Source organism: Phascolarctos cinereus, unplaced genomic scaffold (genome assembly GCF_003287225.1).
Source record: "Phascolarctos cinereus isolate Bilbo 61053 unplaced genomic scaffold, phaCin_HiC Scaffold_5;HRSCAF=322, whole genome shotgun sequence".
Taxonomy (NCBI): domain Eukaryota; kingdom Metazoa; phylum Chordata; class Mammalia; order Diprotodontia; family Phascolarctidae; genus Phascolarctos; species Phascolarctos cinereus.
Genome location: NW_027555958.1, coordinates 445,984,427 through 446,008,061, shown reverse-complemented (window position 1 = coordinate 446,008,061; position 23,635 = coordinate 445,984,427). Strand labels below are relative to the sequence as shown.

General features: G+C 51.2%; 2 protein-coding genes across 6 annotated transcripts in view; one reads left to right on the top strand and one right to left on the bottom strand.

The window, feature by feature from the left end:
- Nucleotides 1-17,271, top strand: part of SLC6A9 (solute carrier family 6 member 9) — a 52,906-nt gene extending 35,635 nt beyond the window's left edge. For both annotated transcript variants that reach the window (XM_020975441.2, XM_020975440.2), the window contains 5 exons: nt 810-944; nt 1,233-1,332; nt 1,429-1,529; nt 15,410-15,580; nt 15,702-17,271. In XM_020975441.2, coding sequence (XP_020831100.1) covers nt 810-944; nt 1,233-1,332; nt 1,429-1,529; nt 15,410-15,580; nt 15,702-15,896 — 702 coding nt within the window. In that variant the 3' untranslated portion in view covers nt 15,897-17,271. The remainder of the gene's footprint in view (nt 1-809; nt 945-1,232; nt 1,333-1,428; nt 1,530-15,409; nt 15,581-15,701) is intronic.
- Nucleotides 17,272-17,393: 122 nt separating this feature from the next.
- On the bottom strand, nt 17,394-20,891 carry CCDC24 (coiled-coil domain containing 24). Of its 4 annotated transcripts, none has more exons than XM_020975446.2 (9): nt 20,796-20,891; nt 20,279-20,449; nt 20,010-20,188; nt 19,609-19,728; nt 19,221-19,295; nt 18,440-18,494; nt 18,024-18,093; nt 17,771-17,891; nt 17,394-17,690 (listed from the first exon to the last, which is right to left on the bottom strand). In XM_020975446.2, the coding sequence occupies exons 2-9, from the start codon at nt 20,402-20,404 to the stop codon at nt 17,453-17,455; spliced, it is 984 nt and encodes a 327-aa protein (XP_020831105.1). In that variant the 5' UTR covers nt 20,405-20,449; nt 20,796-20,891; the 3' UTR covers nt 17,394-17,452. The 4 variants fall into 4 exon arrangements, with proteins under 4 accessions (XP_020831105.1, XP_020831106.1, XP_020831103.2 ...); XM_020975447.2 differs by having other exon boundaries at nt 20,279-20,430; XM_020975444.2 differs by lacking the exon at nt 20,796-20,891 and having other exon boundaries at nt 20,279-20,546.
- Between the last annotated feature and the right edge of the window lie 2,744 nt (nt 20,892-23,635).

Here is a 23,635-nt window from a genome sequence, read left to right as displayed (position 1 = left end):
ATTGCTCTTGAGGATACCTTCCCACCTGGGCGTCATCCTCCAGCCCTCACTCTCACCCCTACAGCCAGTCTGTTGCCCAGGCCTGTCATTTCTGCCTTTGCAGGATCTCTCGAATGCATGCCCTCCTCTCCTCTGACGCCACCACCTCCCTGGGGCAGACCCTCATCACTTCGCCCCTGGACTGTTGAAATAGCCACCCCTGTCCCAAGGTTCTCCCCAGTGCAGTCCATTCTCCACCCAGCTGTCAAACTGATTGTCCTCAAATGTAGGTCTGACCGCGTCACCCCCTTATTCAGCAGACTCCAGTGCCTCCCTATTATGTCCAGGATCAAGTTTGAAATCCTCTGTCTGGCTTCGAAAGCCCTCCCTAACCCGGCCCCTTCCCGTCTTTTCAGTCGTCTTCTGTCTCCTTCTCCAGCCCCCACCACTGCTCTATGATTCAGCGAGACTGGATAAGACCCCCCCCCTCCTGACTCCAGGCACCTTCCCTGGCTGTCCGCCATGCCTCCTCTCCACCTCCCGCCTTCGCTGGCTTCTCCCACATCTCAGCTAAAATCCCGCTTTCTACAAGAAGCTTTTCTGATCCCCCTTCGTTCTAGTGCCCTCCCTCAGACGTTACCTCCAGTTCATCCCTCCATGCCTTGTGTGTCCGTGGTGTCAGCACAGCACCTCCCCGTTTGACTGTGCGCTCCTTGAGGGCGAGGGCTGTCTTTTGCCTTTCTTTGCATCCCCCACACTTAGCACGGTGCCTGGCACATAGCAGGCGCTTAATACAGGCTTGTTGACTGTTTGATGTTACGTCCCTTCAGTTCTGCCTTCTGGAGACCCTGGTGACTGCGGTTGTGGATGAAGTGGGGAATGAATGGATCTTGAAGAAGAAAACCTACGTCACTTTGGCTGTGGCCATCGCTGGGTTCTTGCTAGGGGTCCCCCTGACCAGCCAGGTGGGCACAGAGGCAGCAGGGGGCTAAACAGGGAAGCGCCCTCTGGTGGCTGGTAGGGGATGTGCCTGCCCTGCAGGCATGTACTCAGGCAGCAGGGGCAGGTGGGCAGACCTGGCAGGCAGCGCCCTCTGGTGGCTCGTAGGGGACGTGCCTGCCCTGCAGGCATGTACTCAGGCAGCAGGGGCAGGTGGGCAGACCTGCTGCTGTCCTGGTAGGCAACTAGGCAGCAGAAAGGGGATGGGGAGGTAGGTAGTGTCCCCCATGGTTCACATGGCTTCTCCCCAACAGGCGGGCATCTACTGGCTACTGCTAATGGACAACTACGCTGCCAGCTTCTCATTGGTCATCATTTCCTGCATCATGTGTGTGACCATCATGTACATCTATGGTAGGTGTCCAGGCTGCCCTGGGGCCAACCCCTGACCTCTGACCCTCCCAGAGACTCTCCAGGGTGGTCATGGTCTCTGATGACTTCTCTCCCCAGGACACCGGAACTACTTCCAGGACATCCAGATGATGCTTGGCTTCCCACCCCCTCTCTTTTTCCAGATGTGCTGGCGTTTTGTCTCCCCAGCTATCATCTTTGTAAGTGTCCTTGCGGTCCTACCCTTCTCCCCCAACCCTCGCCCAATCCCTGCCAGCCCTAGGACCAGTCCCTCCTTCTCTGGGTTTAATCATCCAGAAAGAAGGCTCCTGAAGGGCCTCAGCAGCTAGCCAATGAGCAGTGGTAGGTGTAGCTGTCAGAGTCAAGGACATGATGGATTTCCCAGGATGCAGGGGTGGTCCTGGCCTAACCAGAGGGTAGAAGCCTGGCCTTCAGTTCAGACAAATAAGGGAGAAGAGGCAGCTGCTGGGGGGGAAGGAGGGTAGTGTTCTTGTCCCTAAGCTCAGTACTACCAAAGAGCTTCTCCTGACTCCTCCGATGACACCAGAAACAGAATCACAGAATCGACATCCTATCTGACCTGTAGCCAAAAAGAAGCTCTACCATACAGGTGGGCATCAAGCCTCTATGTGAAGCCCCCAGGGAGGGGGTACCCTACCATCTCGCAAAGCAGTCAGTCCACGCTGGGGGAGCTGTTACTGCTGGGAGGTTTGTCCTGACATCAAGTCTGAATCTGACTCTCTGAGCCTTCCCTCAGAGCTCTGGGCTCTGCCCTCTGAGGCCAGGCAGACCAAGGCTGACTCCTTCTCATGACAGCCCTTCAGATAACCTGACCATAGCTCTTGGGTCTATCCTGAACCTTCTGTTTTCTGGGCTAAATATTCCCAGTTCCCTCAACCTTTTCTCAGATGGCTTAGATTCAAGGCCTTTCATCATCCTGAATTCCCTTCTTCTAAAATGAGATGAACACAGTAGCCCAGATCGGGTCTGACTGTGACGGAGGACAGAGGACACCCAAGATGATAGCAGGTTTCTGGACTATCACTGGGAGCCTGACAACTACTAAAACCCCCAGATCTTTTTTAGGCTGACTGCTGCCTAACCGTTCCACCCTCATCTTGAATTAATGAAATTGAATCCAGAGTTTTATATTCATCCTGATTAAATTTCATCTTGCACATTCAGTCCAATGTTCTTGGCCCCCCAAGGCCTTTTGGGATCCCAGTTCTTTCCTCTAATGTGTTAGCTGTCCTTCCCCACTTTGAGTCATCTTCAAGGTTGATGAGCATGCCACCTCACCAATGCCTTTATCCTGGTCACTGATAAAAATGTTCAGCAGCACAGGACCAAGTAGATCACTGAGGAACTCCACTGGAGACCTTCTGACAAGTTAACATTGAATTATTAACACCTACCTCTGAGGCTGACCATTCAAAAACTAATTTTTAATTCGCCTCTTTGTACTATTTCCTTCTTCTACATCTTTCCTTCTTTTCCACAAGCACACCAGAGAGACTTTTTTATTGAGTGCTTTGTTGGCTAACCTATATCTACAGTCACCCTCTGATTCACCAATTTAGTGAACCTACAAGAAAAAAGAAAGGATTAAGGTGAGCCCGGCCTGGCCCCTCCTGGTTCCTTGCAATCCCTGCTTCCTTTCTTCTACCTCTCTAAATCACAGTTGTTTTCTTGGCTACTACATCCCACTGCTACCTCATGTGGACCTCCCAGGCCATCAGAATGTCCAGATCATAATCCTGGCCCTCCCCCATCATGTACTTGGGAAGCTGGTTTGTGAACCCAAAGCTGAAGCTTTACAAAATGGTCTCTTTAATAATACATTATTGAGGCTTCCCAGGAATCCTAGTCAAGCTCTCCAGCCTCTAGTTTGCAGACTTAGTTCTCTTCCCTTCTTTAAAAATCGCGACCATGTTTGTCCTTCTCCAGTCCTGCAGCACCCCTCCCACTGTCAGAGCTCTTTCAAACATCACTGACAATGGCTCAGCCATTCCCTTTCAGGACCAGAGGAAGGATATCATTCAAGTGGGCCACGGTACTTAAATTCATCTGGGGAGCTGTGTTACTGTTCCTGTGGGCAGCTACTCCATGTAGGTCACTTTTGTTCCACCCTCCCTGGTCCAATGATCATCCTTTCTGGCCAAGAGACAGAAGCAGTACCAGAGCCTCTAGGCCTGGCCCCCGTGCTGTTGTTGCAGGAGTTTTCCAGCCTGGGGTCCATGGGAACCCAAGGAAAAGCTCACTGATCACAAGGTCAGAGAGACTAGAAGTCAAAAAGTGAGTCACCAAACTGAAAAGAAAATAATTTATTAGTGTGCTAAGGTAGACTGCTTGGGCTAAGAGCAGCTTCAACTTCTTAGAGCAAAGATTGGGTTATGATAGCTTTTTAGGCTTGGGTAAAGCAGAGAGCCAATGAGAGGCATTCCTCAGCAGAAAGGGAATGAGAAAGGGGAATGCAAAAGCTTGGGAGTCACAGGAGCTGCATAAGATCAGGGGGGATCTTCCTGTAGGGAAATGAATAGTTAGTCATCTGTAAGATAGCAGAAGCCTCCTTCAGGATAGAATTAGTCTGGCTGATTATTATCAGTAAGGAAGAGAGTGAAGTACAGCCTGAAAATCTCTTATTGACACAACCCCACAGCTCCACGTTTTTGGCTTTGGAAATTTCTTTATGTAGGGAAATGTTTCTCCAAACCTTATGGTACTCATTGATGTTCATCCTCTTTCTCTGCTGTCACCAGCTCTCACTGTCCCATCCTACCCTGGCTGGGGTCCTAGCCCTCTGCTGATCCCCCTCTTTCCCTTACAAATCCAGAAAGATCGCATTTTTGATTGGCTTCCCTTAGGCTTCTGCTCATTCTGAGCTTGAATCCTTCTGACGCTATTCTTCCAGGACTTTGACAGCTTCTTGTGTTTGTCTTCTATTACCTGCCCTTGCTTCTGTTTTGTGTATAGCTCTCTTTTCAGTCCCACTTGGTTGGGATCCTCATTGGTCTCTTTAGATAGGTCTCATTTACCTCCTCATTGGGACTGGTTTTCTTTAGGTCTTCAGAATTTCATTCTTAAAAGACTCCTGTCCTCCACTCTTCTGAAGAGAGACAAAGAAAGACAGAAACAGAGAGACAGAGACAGAGAACTCCAGCGAACTCCAGCATATGTCTCCATGAACGAAATCCCCCATCACTACTATATTATGTCTGTGTCTCTGTGCCAGGCTTGAAATCTGTTTCCCGAACTTTTCATCACCACCCTCTTTCTGCACAGGTGGTGTGCAGGATTTGAGCATCAGCATTGCTTCAGTTTCAGCAATGGTAGATCTTAACCACATTCTTACCATAACCCCATCCTCCTCATGGGAGTCCTGGATTTCTTCATATGAGAATCTTCTTAAGGAATATTTCATTGTCCCTCCCCTCTTTTCATGGCCTGGAATATGGCCTCCTGGGAGGCAAGCCCAGTTTTTTATCAGAGAGCAGTCACTTGTCCTTTTCCCTCAGAAAGGAAAATTTTTCACACTGCAGAATTCTTCCCACTGTCCACCCTACTGGAAACGAAATCCCCAGTGCTGGCTTTTGGGATTGTTTGTGGGTGATTATCACTTTCTTCTTGTCACCTGGGTTTGTTTTTACAAATCACAGGTTTATGATTTTATCTTAGGGAGCTCCCAGAGAGGAAACTCCCTCCTTCTCTACAACTTAAAGCCTTAATGGGCTGCATCACGGAGTACTGAGAAGTCAGGTGACTTGGCCGTGGATGCCAGAGGCAGGAGCGACGTGAACCTGGGTGTTCCTGGCCCAGAGGTTGCTTCTCTCTCTGCTATAGCAGGCTGTCTCTCAGCTGGTACCTCTTACTACCCCTTTGGTACCCACTTAACAGCTTGACAGTCAGCCCCTCTCTCTCTTTCCCTTCTCTCAATGAGCTGTCGTTCAGAGCAGTCTTTGGGAAGCTTCCAGATCCCTAATAGTGGGTGCAGAATCACAGACCCTCAGAACATAGAGGGCCAGGGAGCCATTGGGTCTAATCTGAATGAGAATTCCCAAAAAGCAGCCTCTCAGGATGGAGACCCCCAAGGCAGCCCCCTCCTCTTTTGGATGCCTTGTTATTAGGAAGTTTCTCTTCATATTGCAGGTCCTGCGAAAGCTTTCTAACTCCACCCCAGCCCTTGTTCCTGGCTCTGCCCTCTGGGGCTAAGCAGTGCAAAGTTCTTCCCTTCTTCTCAAGACAGCCTTTCCAGAGCATGGGGGCCCATCCTCCCCCCAAATCTTCTTTTCTTCCCACAAAATGCCCCCACCTCCTTCAGCCAATCTTTACATGGCATGAATGCTCTCCAGCGGACCAATGCCAAGGTGTCCAGATATGGAGCTTAATATTTCATAACAGAGTCCAGCAGGATTGTTGCCTTCCTAGAATGAATACTCTTAAGGCAGCTGGGGGCACTGCATTGGATAGAGGGCTGACTCTGGAGCCAGGAGAAACTAAGTTCAAATCCCATGTAAGCCACTTACTACAGCTATGTGGCCCTAGGCAAGCTATTTAATTTCTTTAAGACTCAGTTTCCTTGTCTTTAAAATGGGCATGATTATAAGAGCACCTACCTCCCAGGGATGTTGAGAGGAAGAGCCGGGATAATATATGTAATGAAGTGCTTTCCAAACCTGAAAGTGCTACATTAGCTATTATTCTCGCCAGCTGACTCATATTGGGCTTGCAGTCCACCAGAGCCCCCAGATCTTTTTCAGACAAACCATCGTCTAGCCATAGCTCCCTCATTTTGTACTGATAAGTTTGATTGTTTGTATCCAGGAATAAGACTTTACATTTATTCCTATTCAGTTTCATCTAATGAGTTCCAGCCTGCCCAAGTCCTTTTGGAACCTAACTCTGTCATCCAGGATCTTAACTGTCCCTCCCAGATCCAGAGGTGCACGCCATCAGTGCTTTATTCTAAATCACTGATCAAAATGTTAAACCACAGAGGGCCTAGCACAGATCCCTGGGGCACTCCACTGGAGACCTCCTCTGAGCTGATCTCAAACCGTTAGTCCAGCCGTTCTAACAATTACAAATCTCTCTGACTGTTCTATCGCCTACTCCATATCCCTCCGCCTTTTTCACAAGAATAATATGAGATGCTTTATCCATTTTCTAAGATCCAGGTAAAACTGTATTTGCCAATAATGTACCAACTTAGTGCCCCCCCCAAAAAGACCTGTTCTTGATGATGCCAAGCTGACTCCTTGTAGGTTCTGCTTCCCTCTCTAAATGCTCATTAACTATCCGCTCTAGAATCTAGCCAAGAACCAAAACCAAGTTCATTGGTCTACAGGTTCTTCCCTTTCTAGAAAAAAATAGGGCCTTTGCCTTTTCTCCAGGCCTGCAGACAAGCTTACATCAGAGATTACTATAGTGGCATGGGAATCATAACTTCTGGCTTTTATTCCATTGGTCTAGAACCGTGGAGCAGTTATTTCTCTGTCTGTTGTGCCAGGGGATCTTGTGGAATGTCTCCGGTGCTGCTTCTGTTATAGTCTCTCTTGTGTGTTATCTCACATGAGATCTGGTTCAGCATTTCTCATGTGGTGTCTCTCATGGGGTTTTTCTAATGTGGCGTTCCTGGTGGGCTGACTTTCTGTGTGGTGTCTCTGGGATGGTGTCTGTGGTGTGTCATCTCTCACGTGGTGTCTGCCGAATGGTGTCCTTTGGGTGTTATTTCTGGTTTGGCGTCTCTTATGTTATTTCTCATATGGTAATAAATAATGATGATAATAATAATTAAGATTTGTATAGCTCTTTAGTTTTTCAAAGGGCTTTCCAAATATTATCTCATTTAATCTTCATAACAAGCCTGGAAGGTAAGTCAGATCTTCCTGGCTCTAAGGCCGGCCCTCCAGCCCCTGAGCCACCTCGGCACAGGGGTGTCTCTCATGTGGCATCTCTAGTTTGTCTCTTGGGTGCCGTCTCTGGTGTGGCATCTCATGCGGTATCTCTCATGTGGTGTCTCTGGTGTGGCGTCTCATGGTATCTCTCTGGTTTGATGTCTCCTGAGGTGTCTCTGGTGTGTCATCTCTCACGTGATGTTTCTGGTGTACTGTCTCTTACCTGGGGTCTCTCCTGTCTGTCTCTTGAGTAGCTGGTACTTGCCTTCGATAGTTTCAACTCTCCCCTCAGTGGCCTCTCCGAGGGACCATCCCATCTGTATGAGGGTGGGTGGGTTTCTGATTGTTCAGCATTGTTCTTCTTTCAGAGATCCTGGAAACCAGTTTTTCAATGCTTTAAAAACTGAGTCACCTCCCGAAGGAATTTTGTCTGAGTGCGCTTCTTCTTAAGGCCATTGTACTTTCTCAGAGTGATGCCACCAAAGGCATCCGAGTCCAAATGTGGAGGTCCTGACGTTGATGAGCAGGTCATCCACCTTATCTCTGCTGCATTCTCCTCCGCTGCTTCTCTTTCTCCTTTGCTGCATGACTGTCCATCCTCCAGCCCCGTAGTGTGGGCTTGGCTCTTGGGGTTCTGCCTTCTATCCATTTTCTTGGTGGTCTTATCAGTTCCATGGATTCAGTACCGCCTCGGCCTGGATGACTTAGCTCCAACTGGTTGCCCAGACTCAGGCTCTATACTGGACAGCTCCTCTTAGATGCCTCATAGGCAGCTGTGAGGGCACATTGGATAGAGGACTGGACCTGGAGACAGGAAGGACTTGAGTTCAAATCCTGCCTAAGATACTCAATAGCTGTGTGACCTTGAGGAAATCACTTCACTCTGTCTGCCTCAGCTTCTTCATCTATAAATTGAGGATAATAATGACACTTACCTCACATGGTTATTGTGAGGATAAAATGAGATATCTCTCAAAACATTTTGTAAACCTTAAAGAGCTATATGTTTTTGTTGTTCAGTCATTTTTGGCCATGTCATGACCCAATTTGGGGTTTTCTTGGCAGAGATACTGGAGTGTTTTGCCATTTCCTTCTCCAGTTCATTTTACAGATGAGGAACTGAAACAGACAGGGTTAAGTGACTTGCCCAAGGTCACATAGCTAGTAAGTTTCTGAGGCCAGATTTAAACTCAGAATGATGAGTCTACCTGACTCCTGGACTGGTACTCCATTCACTGTGCCACCTAGCTGCCCAAAGAGCTATATAAATGATAGTTGTTATCATCCTCATTGACATCTCAAATTTAACATTTAACTTCCCAAAATCACAGGTTCCTCCCTGCCTCTGCTGAACTCCTCTCTCCTCTCAGCCTCCCTATTTATATCAAAGGTGCCACCATCTTCCCACTAACTCAGTTTGGTAAATGCAGAATCATCCTTGACATTTCCCTCTCCCTCATCCTCTAACCATCTAACTAACCCTTAAGTACCTACCTACCAATCTAAAAGTTGTCAGTCCATCTCTGCAATATCTCCTGCATCTGCCCCTTCATTGCATACATATGACCATCATGCTAGTTCAGGTTGTTGTTACCTATTGACTGGACAACTTTAATTACTGTCAGCCTCTTAATTAGTCTCCCTGCCTCCAGTCTGTCTCCGACATGTCTGACCAAAGAATCATCCAAAGACCCACGTCTGATCATGTCACTCCTTTGCTCGAGGATCTTCAAAGGTTTCTAATAACCTACAAGTTCAATTACAGCCTTGTCTACCCTGCCAAATCTGATTCCAAGCAGTCTTTCCAGTCTTATTCCATATTATTCATTTTTATGAACTCAACATTCCAGCCTACTTGGGACTACTACCTATTCTAGGTTTGACATTCTATATCCCCACCTTGTACCATTTGCAGTGGCTGTTCCTTAGCTTGGAATATCTCTTTGTCTTCCTTCAAAACTGAGTTCAGATGCTGCCTTCTCTGTGCAGCCTTTCCTTGGCCCTGGCTCCACCCCAGTTGGTAGAGTTCTCTTCCTCCTCAAGTTACCTTGCAGTTTCTTTATATATGTGCACATTGGGTGTCTTCAGCAGAATATAAGCTCCTTGAGGGCAGGAGCTATTTTTTTTTGTCTTTGCATTCAGGAGCTTATGAAATGTTTGTTGGATTGAACTGAAAATAGAACCCTGTCAAAATGCTGGCAGGGAGGTTACATTTTTTTTTCTATTGTCCTCCTTCCAGATTCCCCTGTACATGGTCTTAAGCTGCCTTCATGCCAAGTTTTCTAGAACCCTGTTGCCCCTACCACTGCTCTTTGCTCTTTGTGGGGTGGTGCTGCTCATGATCTTGCCTCAACCTTCTCCATAATTTCCTACAAATGGGCTGATAATCTAAGCCTCTTTTCTTCTGTCTCTGCTTGTTGAGTGAATCAAGTTTTGCTGGCCGAGGCAGGTTCTGGATTGCTTTCCTGTGGTGATTTTCATTGTGGTGATTCCCTTGCATTGGTTACCCTTCTGTAGGAAGTCACATAATCCAAATTAGTCTTTTCTCTTTTTCCCCCCATTTCTCATTTTTTATTTTCAGTAGTTTGTCTGAATAGGATGTTACAGACCACAGATCTAAACTAGAAAGAATCTCAGAGGCCATCCTCATTTTACAGGTGAGGAAACTGAGGCCCAAGGAGATTAAGTGACTCTCCTCTGGTCACACAATGAGCATCGGAGGTGGGCTTTGAGGTCCTCTTAGTTCCAGAATCAGTGCTCTTTCCACCGCTGGAGCTATCGTAATGCCCCTATAGTGTCAGTTTCATTCCCTGAGGTATTTTCTGGTTCTCTTCATGTCCAAGACTTTCTGATTCTCCTCCTGAAAAAAGTACTCATGACACAAAGGTTAGAGGTTTCTGAGTGACCACTCTATAAGCCTTTGACTTTCTTCCTTTCTTATAACACTGTTCTGTGTTCTTCCAATGGACTTTCCACCGTCCTCTATGTCTACCTTGGAATTGCAAGCATGGAGTATCCACGTATATGCTTTCTCAATCCAGTGGATCTGGCTGTTTTGAGAACTTGTCTGTGATGATTTCAGCTCTCCACTCAGTACATTGCTTGCTTCTGCTTACTGTGAGCACTGTAGGCCAGGAGGCTGAGCATTCCAAGAAATGGCTCTTCATGCTGACTCTGGTCACACAACCAAAGTGACTCTCCTGACCTCTTTATACACCTCAACAAGGAGAACCTATGAGCCAGAACTTCAGCTCCCTTCAGGCTTCTGGTTTCTTTTCTAGCAAGAATGACAGCACTGATAAAATTTGGTTCTCCCAATAAGAGTCCAGCTGCCTGGTTGCTGAGGGAAGATCTCACCTGGAGAGTGCCAGAATCCATCAGAGCCATTCTCCCCATCCCTGACCCCTCTCCTCCATGCTGCAGATGCAAGGACCACCAAATTTACCACTCCACAGCCTGTCTGCTGGGAGGAGCTACTCCTGGTCCTCAGAAGGCAGACCCCAAATGTTACTGGGATCAGCCTTGAACTCCTTCTGGCCTCACAGAATATGAATCACTCTGCACTAGCATAGCACCCAAGAACCTGGGCCATGATGAGGCATCGGAGTAGGACTTTGTGGACAAAACTTCTAGAACTTTCACTTATGATACAAAATTACATTTATAAATAACTAAACTTTCAGGAAAGACCTTGAAAATGCAACTCGTCTGAACCAATGTATCTAGCATGTCCACCATCATCTTTGTGCCCTACCCCATTGCTTTTCTCCATTGCCTCCACATCCACATTTACCACAGAATGATGGAGTCAGGAGTTGGGAGGGACCTCAGCAGCTTACCATCCATCTCTGCTCTGATATACCTGACACGGCTGCTCGAAGACCACAAGGAGAGGGAACCCATCACCTTGAGAATCGCTCAATCAGTCAACATTTATGAAGCACCTACTATGTGATAGTCGATTCTGTCCAGCTCTCGTTATTGAAAAGTTCTCCTGGTTCTGCCCCTTGGGTTCAGACATGACAGAAAGCCCTCCACATATTTGAAGATATCTATCATGGCCCCCTGAGGGTTCTCTTTTCCACTTCCTTCAACTGATCCTTCTATGATCTGGACTCAAGTTTCTTTACCATCTCCTCTGGACGCTCTCAGCTTATCAACATCCTTCTTTTTTTTTCTTCTTTTTGTTAGGCAATGGGGTTAAGTGATCTGCCCAGGGTCACAGAGCTAGTAAGTGTTATGTGTCTGAGCCTGGATTTGAACTCAGGTCCTCCTGACTCCAGGGCCAGTGCTGTATCCACTGCACCACCTAGCTACCCCTTATCAACGTCCCTCTTAAACCAGAACTGAATTCAGTACTTCAGATGAAGGGCAAGGGGCAAAGGAACTATCACCTCTCTATTTCCGGAAGCTATGCCCCCTCCCAGTGCAGCCCAAGATCACATTAGATGTTTTGGCTGCCATATCATACTGCTAACTGATTGGGCTTGCAGTCTACTGAAACTTCCAGATCTTTTTCAGAACTTCTGTATAACCATTAACTGTTCTAATGAAGTTGATTTTTTGTGTAAGTGTAAGATTTTACATTTATCTCCAGGGAATTTCATTTTTTAGATTTAGACCAATGCCCTAGCCTATCAAAATCCTTTTGGATCCTGATTCTATTATCCAGTGTGTTAGCTATCCCTCCCAACTTGGTGTCATTCATATGTTAGAGAAACATTCTGTCTATGCTTTTATCCAAGTCAACTGATAAAAAAGTGAACAGCAAAGAGACAAGCATAGATCCCTGGGTCACTCCACTAGAGACCTCCATGTTAACATGGAACCATGAACAGTTGTCTTTGAGTCTGGCCATCTAGCCAGTTTTGACTTCAGATCATTTTATTATCATCTAGCTCACATCATCTCCACAAGAATATGACAAGTTATTTTATCAATGGCTTTGCTAAAACCTAAGCAAACTCTATCCACAGCATTGTTATTACTAGTTTAGTAATCCTGTCAAAAAAAAGAAATGATGAGAATCTGGCAGGATCTCTCCATCATTGAGGAAGCCAGGCTGGTTCTTTGTGACTGATCACTGCTTCCCTTTCTAGATGCCCACCAACCATCTCTTTAATGATCTCTTTCCCAGGAACTAAAGTCTGCATCACTGGTTTCTAGGCGGCAGCCTGCATTGTCCTTTTACATGGTCTTAGTAGGACGTGGTCAGGCAGCTAGGTGGCTCAGTGGATGGAGTGCCAGACCTGGAGTCAGGAAGGCCCGAGTTCAGATTGGGCCCTGAGACACTTACTAGCTGTCTGACCCTGTGAAAGTCATTTAACCTCGTTGGCCTTGGTTTCCGCATTTGTAAAATGGGGAAAATAATAGCACCTACCTCCCAGGGTTGTCAAATGACATAATAATTGTGAAATGCTTAGCACAGTGCCTAGCACAGAGTACGTGCTACATAAATGCTATTTACATCCTCCTTCTGCTGTTCCTCATCATTGTTATTATTATATTAATCTGTATAGAGTAGCTGCTCTGGTGCTGAGTGTTCCATTCACAGTATTCCCTAAAGTGCTTTACAGAATCACAGGACCTCAGGACAGCAGAGACCTCTGAACTCATCTGAACCTGGCTGTCCTTGAGTTTTTTCAATTTTGTTTCAATCACGCTGAAGCTCTTATTCCCACAGAAATTCATTTTATCAGCCAGCAGGGGAGCGGCTGGAGTAGTTCCTGGGCAGACCACGAGGTGGCGCCCACCCACCTCAGCCCTTGGCATATAGGAAGCACTTAATTGAGGCTGGTTCCACAACTGGGCAGATGAGCATGGACCAACATGGCCAGTCATTCCAGACTTCTGATGCTCTCTTCCACTTCCCAAGTTCCCATATCAGCCCTCAGTCCTTCATGACTCTCACCTACAGGATCCCAAGGGCCTCACTTCCTTCTTCAGCAGATCAATCACTGAATAGACCAACGAGATGGGAACATCCCCACTCCAGAACAAGCCAGATGTCTAGCTCTCCCAATCCTCCATTTTCCCATGAGGAAGGAGGGCCAACATGCTGAAAGACCTCTGCAGGAATGAACTTCCAAGTGTCCCAGACATCCCAGTCCCTCGGGGCGGACCAGAGCAGGGCTTCCCCACTTCTAGTTCCCCCTGTCTCCTTGCATGGCAAAGGCCCATCCCCACCTCTTGGCTGGCAGCCAGCTTTGGGTCCCAGGAATTAATTCAATATTCCCACGGGCTGACCTGGGTTTCTGCCCACTGGCTCAGGTGCCTGTATCTTCTGGAGTCCTAGGTGAGCACTAATTCTCAAAGAGCCTTTCCCAGAAAGCCTTCCAGGGAAAGGCCCAGCACAGCTGGAGAGATGCACAGCTCTACACGTGCCCCCTCAAAAAGTCCTGCCAGAACATATAATGAGACAATGTCTCCCCCCTCCCCACCCCCAATGTGGTTGGCACTCGGCTGCCTCATCTCTGACTTTTGTCGCTTTAAGAGATGGAAAATTTGAGGAAACTGCCAACTGCTTCCACCTGTGTGCCAGCCTTCCTAAATCCCATTATAGGGATCAGCCCAGTTTGTTGGCTTGTTCTCAGGGGTTTAAGACCATTGTAAATGGGACAACAGGCAGAATCCCAAAAGATCTTTATGGACTAGAATGATCAGCCCAATCTAACAAGGCAAAATGTAATAGGGAAGTAAGTGCACAAGTACAGGAGCTAGGGTGAGCCATGTGTGGCCAGACAACAGTCTGGCTGAGAAAGGTCTACAAGTTTAATGGGGCTCCAAGCTCAATATAAGCTGCATCTGAATGGTCCGTTTCAAAAAGCTGGTGTGGCCCCAGGTGTTTCCCAAAGAGGCATAAGGAGACGCATTCCCCACTGTCCTTGGTCTGGGTCTGAGCCCATCTGGAAGACTGGGGCCAGTTCTGGCCAAGACACTGACAAGCTAGAAAGCTTCCAGAGAAGGGCACCGGAGGCTGAGATCCTTGCTACAGGACAATCCGATGCTGGAACTGGAGATATTTACCTTGGAAAAGAGAAGCCTCAGGGGGAGCTGCCTTCCAGTGTGAATAGCTGCTGTGTGAAGGAGGGATTTGTCCCGGAACTTTGGAAGTCATCCGGCCCAGACCTCTACAATATTCTTATGTTATGACAGCCTCTTCACTGAACCAGAGACGTATGGCGCCAAAAGGACTCAAGTGGCCTTCTAGAACAATACGCCCCTGAAAAAGAATCCCCACTCCAACCCCCCTGCCCCACAAGGGATCAGTCCGCTCTGGGACAGCTCTGAGTGGAAGGAAGTTCTTTCTGACATCAACCCTAACTCTGCCTCTGTGATACCCCCATCTACCAACCCATTGGCTTCAGGTTCTACTTTCTGAAGCCAGGCAGAACCAGTCAACTCCCTTTTCATTCTGGCAGCCCTTCAGTACCTTAAGGCACTTCTTACCCACTCCACCCCCCTTCACCTTGCAAGGCCAAATGGCCTTTCTTCAACTAATTCTCCTTGTGCCATGAACCTGAGGCAATATGTAGAAATCCCAGGGGCAGATTTTGATTCAGTGTAAGAAAAAACTTCTTAACAGCGAAAACTGACCCAAGGTGGAATAGGATGCCTCAGAAGGTAGTGAGCTCCCCATTCCTGGAGGTCTTCAAGCCAAGGCTGGATTTGACAGGGATGTTGGAAAGAGAAAACAGTCTAGTTCACAGATTGGACTCAATGAGATACCTTCCTTCAGCTATAATTCTGTGAGATCTCGCGTCCCTTTCCCAGCTCCTCCCCAGCCCTAGAGAATTCCTTCTTACCTGGTGCCATTTGGCTTACGACAGTCACCATTTGCATATTTGCAGCTTCCCGTGGGTGACACTATGTTAGTGGCACCATCCCCTCTCTCTCGGCCCCAGCAGTTTCTCTTTGGCCTGTTTGGCGGTAGCATTAGGTGGGACGGCCACGGCCTCTCCTGGCCCAAACCTGACTCCAAGCATCTCCCTCCCCTCAACATACATGTGTGCACACACACGCATGTCCAGGGCAGGGCCTGATCCCTTGTGCCGCTATCTGGCCTAGGACAAGCCTTGCCTGGATCCATGGGAGTCCCAGGGCAGGGAGTACAGGGTCCAGAGAGAATCTGGCCCAGAACCTTCTGGGTCCTCATGGCCCACTTTCTCCTTGCCCCCACCATGCAGTTCATCCTCATCTTCACGGTGATCCAGTATCGACCAATTACCTACAACCAGTACCAGTACCCAGGCTGGGCAGTGGCCATCGGCTTCCTCATGGCTCTATCCTCGGTCATCTGCATCCCTCTCTATGCCCTGTTCCAGCTCTGCCGTGTGGATGGGGACACTTTTCTACAGGTGAGCTGGAGAGAGACAGGGACTGGATGGGGATCAGAAGGGATGGAGGTGGGGAGGGGAGCAGGGACACTATTCTGATCCCCTCCCTGGCCTGCTCCCTTGCCCACCCTCTCTCGTTCAGCGTTTGAAAAATGCCACGACACCGAGCAGGGACTGGGGTCCGGCCCTCCCTGAGCACCGGACAGGTCGCTATGCCCCTGCTACAGGAGTCTCCCCGGAGGACGGGCTGGAGGTTCAGCCCCTGCACCCAGACAAGGCCCACAACTTGCTCCGGGGCAGCAATGGCTCTGCCCACCCCCAGGACTCCCGGATATAAGCACTGCTGCAGGGGGCTGACCCCCTCCAAGCCCTTCCCTACCCACCCTTCAGAGACTGCCCCAGGCAGGAGGCAGTGAGCACCCTGCCTGCTGCTGCTGCCACCACCACCGCTAACCCTGTGCCCTTTGAGTCTCTCATCCTGTGTCTCCCCCTGCCCATTCCCCCAGCGTTTACATTACAAGTCCCTTTTCTGTGCCAGGACCAGGAGGGGGCAGAGGTCAGGGGCCAGCTCTGTCCCTCCACCCTAAATCTGTCCACACACCAAGGGATGTGGGGCCTAGGCTGAAGGTGGCTGGTGGGAGGATGGGGTAGAAGTGGCAGTGAGGAAGGAGAGGGTGCGCCCCCAAGGAGGCCAAGATGTTGGGAGCCTTTTGCTGCTGCAGGGTGAACGGGAGCCCTTGAGCCCCCTGTCACCCAGGACCCTGGGCTCTGGGCAAGCTCTTGGCCTAGGAGAGTTGGGAAGGACCTCAGAAGCCACTGAGTGTCACCTGGAGTGAGAGGGCCACCTTGCCCTTCACCCAGGAAAGGCAAAACCCCAAACCAGGGGCCCGTCTGGCCTTGTGGGACCAGCCTCCTTCATGCTTTCTGCTGTTCTCTTGACCCCCACTAGAAAGGGGAGGTGCCCAGCCTCAGCCCTGAGGGCCAGGAGGGCTGTGACCTTCCTGTGCCCAGCATGCAGCTGGCTGCCACCCTGGGTCTCAGATGGTGCCAGGCCAGGCCTGGCACACACCCTTCCCAAGGATGCCAAACTCCGTCCCTGAAGATGAAATGTGATGTCCCAAGCTGGTTTCAGCTGTCTGCCTGCTGAGTTAGGGTAGAGAAATGGAGTGGGGAGGGCTGGGGGGACCCCCACTGTGACTTCAGGAGGCTGCCTCCCCCTGGCCCTGCTGGCCCATCTCCAGCAGCATTCTCTGTGCGGCCGGCTGCCACCCCTTTAGCAATAGCTCTCGTGCGGTCCGCAGGGGGTACATCTGTGGGCTCCTCTTTGTGTCCAAACTGTGTGTATTTGTGGTTGCTCCCCCACCCCCCAGCTCCAGGCCCAGTGTGTCTTCCAGGCTCGTCCCACCCTCCCTTGGGCCTCTCTGGGGACTGCTCCTTTCCCTGTCCCCCTACTCTACACCCTGGTCCAGAGCCCAGCCCCAGGGGTGTGCAGGAAAGTGTCACGTGATGGTGCCAAACGGGCCTGTCTGGGGTTGGAGGGCGCCGCTGCTCTGCCCAGCCTGCCTGCCTTCCTTGGCCTGCACACTGGCCCTGTCCTTGGTTCCTCTGCCGTGTATGTCTCCTCTAATCCCCTGTGGCCGTAAGGGTGGAGCTCGGCCCTGGCCCAGCCTGGCCGGTGCACTGCTAGGATTTAATGAAATGTTTATTCCTGGCTTTGGGCTGGCGGTGTTCTTCCCCGCTCTGCTGCGGCGGGAGGTGGGCAAGGCCTCTGGAGGCTCTGGACCACACAGGGGCAGGTGCAGCGGAGGCACAGACACACAGACACACGCAGCTGCTCCTGAGCGTGGGGGTCTTTATTGCCCAGCTTGGCTCCCGGCTGCCAGGCCACAGCCATCAGGAGGGGGTGCCTGAAGGAAGCCCTGCACTGGGCATTGGCCCTTCTCGGGAATGGCACTGAAGGCGGCGGCCCCAGCGGCTCTGGTGGGAGGAGGTGCCCGAGGCCTGTGGCTGAGGAGGCTTAGGGAAGTGTGAAGTAGGGGGAAGGGCAGGCAGCAGGCCATAGCTCAGGGACTCCTGGTGCTGCTGCCCAGAAAAGGGCAGGTCCTGGCCTTTGCTGGAGAGCATTCCCTGCCTAGGAGACAACAGGTCAACTGTACCCCCCGACCAGGCCTTGCCCGGCTGCCCTCCCCAAAATCCAGCCCAAGCCTGTACCTGCCCAGCCCTTGCCAGCCAGCATCTTGGCTCTTGTCTTCTTGCAAGCTGGGACAAAGGCCCAGGGGTGTTGGGGGCCCCAGCAGGTCCTGTTCCATGGCCCTCTTCTGTTCTTTGAGTTCTGGGAAGAAGAGCATCTAGTCTGGCTTGGGGGCAGTGTGGCAGGGGCCCAGGGCCCTCCCTTGCTCCCCCACGCCCTTGTCTGGGGTTCACAGAGATCACAGAAGGGGGAAAGGGTGTTCCAAATCCCAACCTGCCAGAGTGGGCTCCGATGTCATCAGAGAGGATTCTGTCACCGAGCTGTGCACGTCCTCCAGGCAGAGCTACAGTGAACCACAAAGTCAGGCTCAGAGCCCTGCCTCTGCCCGCCCTGGCTGGCCCACCCTAGTCGTCAAAGAGCCCCCAGAGTTCAGGGGAGGCAGGTCGAGAGACATCTTTGGAAGGCAGGGCCAACACAGGTCAGGCAAAAACCTGCTCACACAGAAGGCCCAAAGGTAGGGCCCTCCATGGGGTGCCCACCGACTCTCCTAGTTCCATAGGGGTAAGGGGCAGAGAATGCCAAGGGAAAGATGATCACAAGCCTGGGGATGCAGGTGGCCATGGACCAGGCACACACCAAGGCCCTCTGCGACTGAATCCAGGGGCAGCTGTGGAGGGGGAGGAGCTCACCTGCAGGGCTTTGATCTCTCTTTCCAGAGCACAGCACTCCTCTTTCAGGAGGGTCCTGGAGTGTGGCCAGAGGAGTCAGGGGTCACAGGCTACAGCAGGACTGTGCCTCCCCCTGCCTGTCCTCAGCCCCAGATCCACGTCTCTGCTTCTAACCTTGACCCCTCTCCAGCAGCTTCCAGGGCCTCCATCTCCATCTGACTTTCCCACCACTGTTTGCATCCATGACTAAGCCCATTCTCATGTCCTGCTGACTCTTCTCCCTCTGTCTGGCCCCTGTCTCCTGGGTTCCAAACCTCAGAGTCACCCCCAACTCCTCCGTCTCCCTTATTCCACACGAGACTCTCATCCTTTCTACCTCCGTGGACAGCTCTCGCCTCTGTCCTCTTCACCCACACCAACCACCCCCAGTTCAGGCATCCATCAGCTCTCCCTTGGACCACGGCAGCAGTTTCCTTACTGGTCTCCTGGACCTCCAGATCTCCCCTGTTCAGCTGCCAAAGTAACTTCCCCCAAATCCAGATCTGACCACATCATTCCCCTGCTCAGTACTAACCGTCATGGCTCCCTCTTGATGAAGCCTGGCATTCAAAGCCTCCCCCAACCTGGGCTCCTCTCAGATGCTCAACCAGGCTTTTGCTCACCTGGTTTCTCCCTCACATGATTTCCCTGAAAGCCCAGCACTTTCACTGACTGCCTGCTCCAGCCTAGCTGACCTTGACCTTACCCTTTCTTGGCTTTCCTCTCCCCTGGGGTCTCCCCTAGTGGGCTCTTAGGCTCTTACCGGAGATGCTGGATGACCCGGTCGATGTTGGCCACGTTGAGGCAATCCTTGATTGCACTGAGGTCCTGGAGGCTGCTTCTCAGTCAAGAGAGAGGCTCCTGGACTCCGGGAGGCCTGCCCACCCATCCCCTATCCACCCACCCAGTCATCCCCCCACATCCCTGACCAAGCCAATTCTTACGTCCCGCTGACTTTGCTTCCTCTGTCTGGTCCCCACCTCTCCTGGGTTGCAAACCTCAGAGCCATCCCACTCATCTACCCACCCACCGACCCACTCACTCATTCATCCATCCATCCATCCATCTATCTTTTTCCCCCTCCTCCAACCACCCCCAAACACAATTAACACACCCAGGAGCCTGACCCAGGGGGGCAGAGATGACCTTACCTGAGGCCCGGGGATCCCGGCAGCCTGGCTTCAAGCTTGTCCTCTACAGGGTCCCTGGGGTCTCCAAGGGCAAAGCGAAGCACTTTGGGGCTGTAGCGGGCCCATGCTTTGGCCGTGTCCCTGGAGGGGTGCACCTGAGGGCTGGGGGCCTCCGCCCCAAGGAGCTCGGGGCCAGAGGGAGGAAAGAGAAGGGGAGGGGACCCTGCACAGAGAAGGGGCTCACAATGGGGGGCGCTGTCTCTGGGTCCTGAGGGAGTGTTGGGAGGGGTCTTTAGGATAACCCTCTGTAAGTGCTGGGACTGACCCCTGGGGTCTCTAGGGTTTGGACACGGGGCCTGGGCGAGGCAGCAGAGTAGCAGCAGAGGGACCCCAGAGTGGGGCGTGGGCATCCAGCTTCCTACCTGCCCTCCAGCACCGCCTTTTGGTGAAGACCACACAGTAGCTGCCTCAGCTCCCTCCTCACCAGGTCCCGCATCAGCGGGGGCGGGGCCAGCAGCGAGAAGGGGTTGGGGTGGGGGGCGTGGCCAGAACCCTGGACCACCTTGCGCTCCTCCTCCAGGAGGGCCTCCAGGATTTCCGCCTGCCAGGTGCAGAAGGAAGGGGAGGGGCTGGGGCGGGGCTAGGAAGGCCAGAGAACCCCACCCCTCACTATGACCCCGCCCACCATCACCTCTGCCCGAAGCTCCAGGCTCAGGTCCACCGCGGCCTCACCCAGGATCCTCTTCACCTCTGCCCTCTCGGGAGGCTGAATATGCTCCTCCAGCAGCCCCCACAGGGATGCGGGGACGCGGGACATGGTGGAGCCCCGCCCCCTGCCCCGCCCTGCCGGGCAGGTGGCTCCCTGAGGGGCGGGGACAGGCTCACCTCTCCAGCCCATGTCCCCGCCCCCGTGTGCAGCCCCGCCCTCCACCTTCATTAGGGGCTCTGAGAGGGGAAGAGTCAGGGGAATGCCCAGAGGCGAGCCAGCGGCCACGCCCCCAACGCGAGGCCCCGCCCCCACCCTGGGCCTGCCCTGGAGAATAGGCCCCTCCCCATGCCCACCTGCGCGCCAAGCCCCGCCCCCCATCTCGAGGTCCCTCCCCTCCCCGCACATCGCAGGGCCCTAGAGGAGACTTGTCCCTATCCCCAACCCCCGCGCTGCCTCCCCCTTGCTGCTTCAGTGTCCCTGGGTCGCAGGTCTGACTCACCGGGTTGGGACTGGGAGTCAGGGGAGCGGGCGCTGCGCGGATATGAGCCCGCCCCCTGCGTTCCAGTCACGCCGTAACCATGGTCACGACGGCAGCGCGCACACGAAGGCCCCGCCCCAGAGGCATCTGGTCCCCTCCCCCTTAAAGGGCCAGCCCGCGCCAAAGTCTGGAATAGGCACGCAGGCTGGAGGGTTCTTTTAGAGCCTCAGCTCCAATGTCTATCCAGCCCTCCAGGAGCCTTGGGCAGTCACGAGAGAAACCGCTGGTCCCCACAGAAGCAGATAACAGATTAAATGCAAACGAAATCCAGGGCAGTCTGTGGGAGTTGCCCGAGTAGCCCGGACATCAGGATGAGGAGCCTTGAAGTGAGAGGGGCAAAAAACTAAAGTCTGTGATGAAGAGGGGAAACATTCCCCACTAGGGCAAAGGCGTGGAGGTGGGAAATGGAGTTCCATGAGTGAGCGACAGCGTGAAGGCCAGAGTCAGTGGAACGCAGAGTGCTTGGAGGGACATAGAAAGGTAGAAAAAGGCCAAGTTATGAAAGCCAAAGGATTTTATGTCTGATCCTGGAGGTGATAGGGAGTCACTGGAGTTAAGTAAGGGGATGACACAGTCAGACTGCATTTTGGCAGCGGGGTAGAGACGATTTGGGATGAGGAAAAACTAGAAGGAGGGACATCAGAAAGCTGTTGTTACAGCCCAGGAGTGACATGATAAGGGCCTGAACCAGGGGGGTGGCAGTCAGAGGAGAGAAGGGGACATTTGTAGGAAGTACAGTGGAGGTAGAAAAGGCAAAATGCCAAACCTATTCCATATGTGCGGTGAGGATGAACAGAGTGTCAATAGTAAGGAAGATGGTATTTAAGTAAATTACTAAACTTGGAATGGAGCTAGGTTTATGGGGCGGGGGGGCGGGGGGGAGGCGAGGAGAAAGAATGAGGTTCATTTTGGACATGTTCAGTTTGTGATGTCTTCCGGACATCCAGTGTGAGATACCCAAGAGGCAGCTGGAGAAGGAAGGAAAGAAGGAAGGGAGGGAGGGAGGGAAGGAGGATATATTAAGCCCCTACTATGTTTGGGCAGAGAGAGGTAGGTAGGTACTATTCTTATGCCATTTTACAGTTGAGGAAATGGAGGCAGAGATTGAAGTGACAAAGGTCCTGAACTTAGTAAGTGAGGCCAGATTTTAATTGAGGTCTTCCAGACTCCAGCCTCAACATTCTATCACCCCACCCCACCATCAAACTGCCATCTAGACAAGCAGAGAGGTTAAGGCTAGATAAGTAAGTTTTCGAATCATGGGAGCTGAGATCACCAAGTGACACAGTATACAGGGAGAAGGCCCAGGGACACCTACAGTTAGGGGGCATGACCTAGATGAAGAGCCAGGAGACAGATGTGGTGAACAATGCCTTATATTTTAAGTATTGGTTAACATGTACTTATGAGCTTTTTGTATTTTAAGTACATCTTTTGTGAAAGAAATATAACTGTCCTGAATACATATGGAATTAGCTGCCATGTTTATTTCTAAAAGAAAGGCTGTTAATTCCTTTGGGGAAGGTCCTTGACATGAGCTGTACCTAAGCTGGAGTTCTACTCCAGAGTGGGGATACAAGCCAAATAAATGAAAAATGTCTAACTCATTTCGGGGGGGGGAGGGAGAGGGGTCAGATGAATATAGGCTTTGTGTGAGTCCAGAGCAGGAATTCCTTTGGGGGGAGGTGGCATTCAATTTAAGTACAAAGTACACAAAAAAACCAAAAACAAATCCAGGAAGAACTGGAGACCCTACCCCAAGAAAAATATGGCTTCATAACTTTGCATAGTAAGAATACCCACATGAGGATATCTGATAACCTTTAGGTGGTAAGCACATTGCATGGCATTTGGCAGTAGATGAAGAAACAGACGCAACATTTTTTTTTAAACCAGAGGATACTACAGACCACCAGGACAGAAAGAGGAAATGGATACTGTCTGGGAAGCAGCTTGCCAGACTGATGCAAAGGCCTCGACTTCAGTCATCCCAGACTCCAGAGATCAGCCAAAAGGACTTTTCCCCATTTTCAAGTGGACGAGCCACTCAAGGAAATTCTGTTCTGGATGTAGCCTCACAAAGCAGCCAGGCAGGCACTGGCTTGTGGGGTGGGAGTGATGGGAGTCTGTGATAGAGGAAATCCAAATGCAGCATGACACACCCTAGATTCTGGGAGGGCAGATTTCAAAGGGCTTAAAAGGATGGGTAGATAGGAGACTGGGGACTCAAATTCTACGTCAGCCCACAAAGATGTTCTCAGAAATGAAAGGAGGCTCGTTTCCATCCCTGGGCCTTTCTTCACTCAGGGGTTGCCTCTGCCCTCCTTAATCACTTTGTCCTTTACTCACTTAAGCTCATGAGTGATCCTCCTGGGGGGCAGGCAGGGGCAGTCTCATTTTAGCCTTGTACCAACAGTCCCCACTCATAATCAGGTGACTCAAAAGGTCCATGATTTCACTGATGAGGGACCCCCTCCTTCCATGCAGATTACGAGGCTTCTTCATCTCGATATCTGATTGAGTTGCTGTGGCCAAAAACTCATCTCCCAGGTGAGTTTCCCTGGACAGGTCCTCAGCTATCTCCGCCTCAAAGCCCCAAGCTGGGCAGAACCTAGCCAAGCCCATGTGCCTTCCACTGGTGGTCTTCAGGACCCCACATCATTTCAAGACTGACGAGGGGAGCAGCTAGATGGCGCAATGGATAGAGCTCCGGCCTTGGAGTTATGAGGACCCGAGTTCAAAACCAGCCTCAGACACATAACACTCACTTAGCTGTGTGACCCTGGGCAAGTCACTTAACT

What these genes read in the sequence shown, in the direction of transcription:
- CCDC24 (XM_020975444.2), bottom strand. Translation starts at nt 20,524, where the DNA reads ATGAAGGTGGAGGGCGGGGCTGCACACGGGGGCGGGGACATGGGCTGG. An exon ending in CCGGGATCCCCGGGCCTCAG is followed by an intron (nt 19,296 to 19,608) that starts GTAAGGTCATCT and finishes TTGACTGAGAAG; the next exon opens with CAGCCTCCAGGACCTCAGTG. An exon ending in ATCGGAGCCCACTCTGGCAG is followed by an intron (nt 17,892 to 18,023) that starts GTTGGGATTTGG and finishes TCTTCTTCCCAG; the next exon opens with AACTCAAAGAACAGAAGAGG.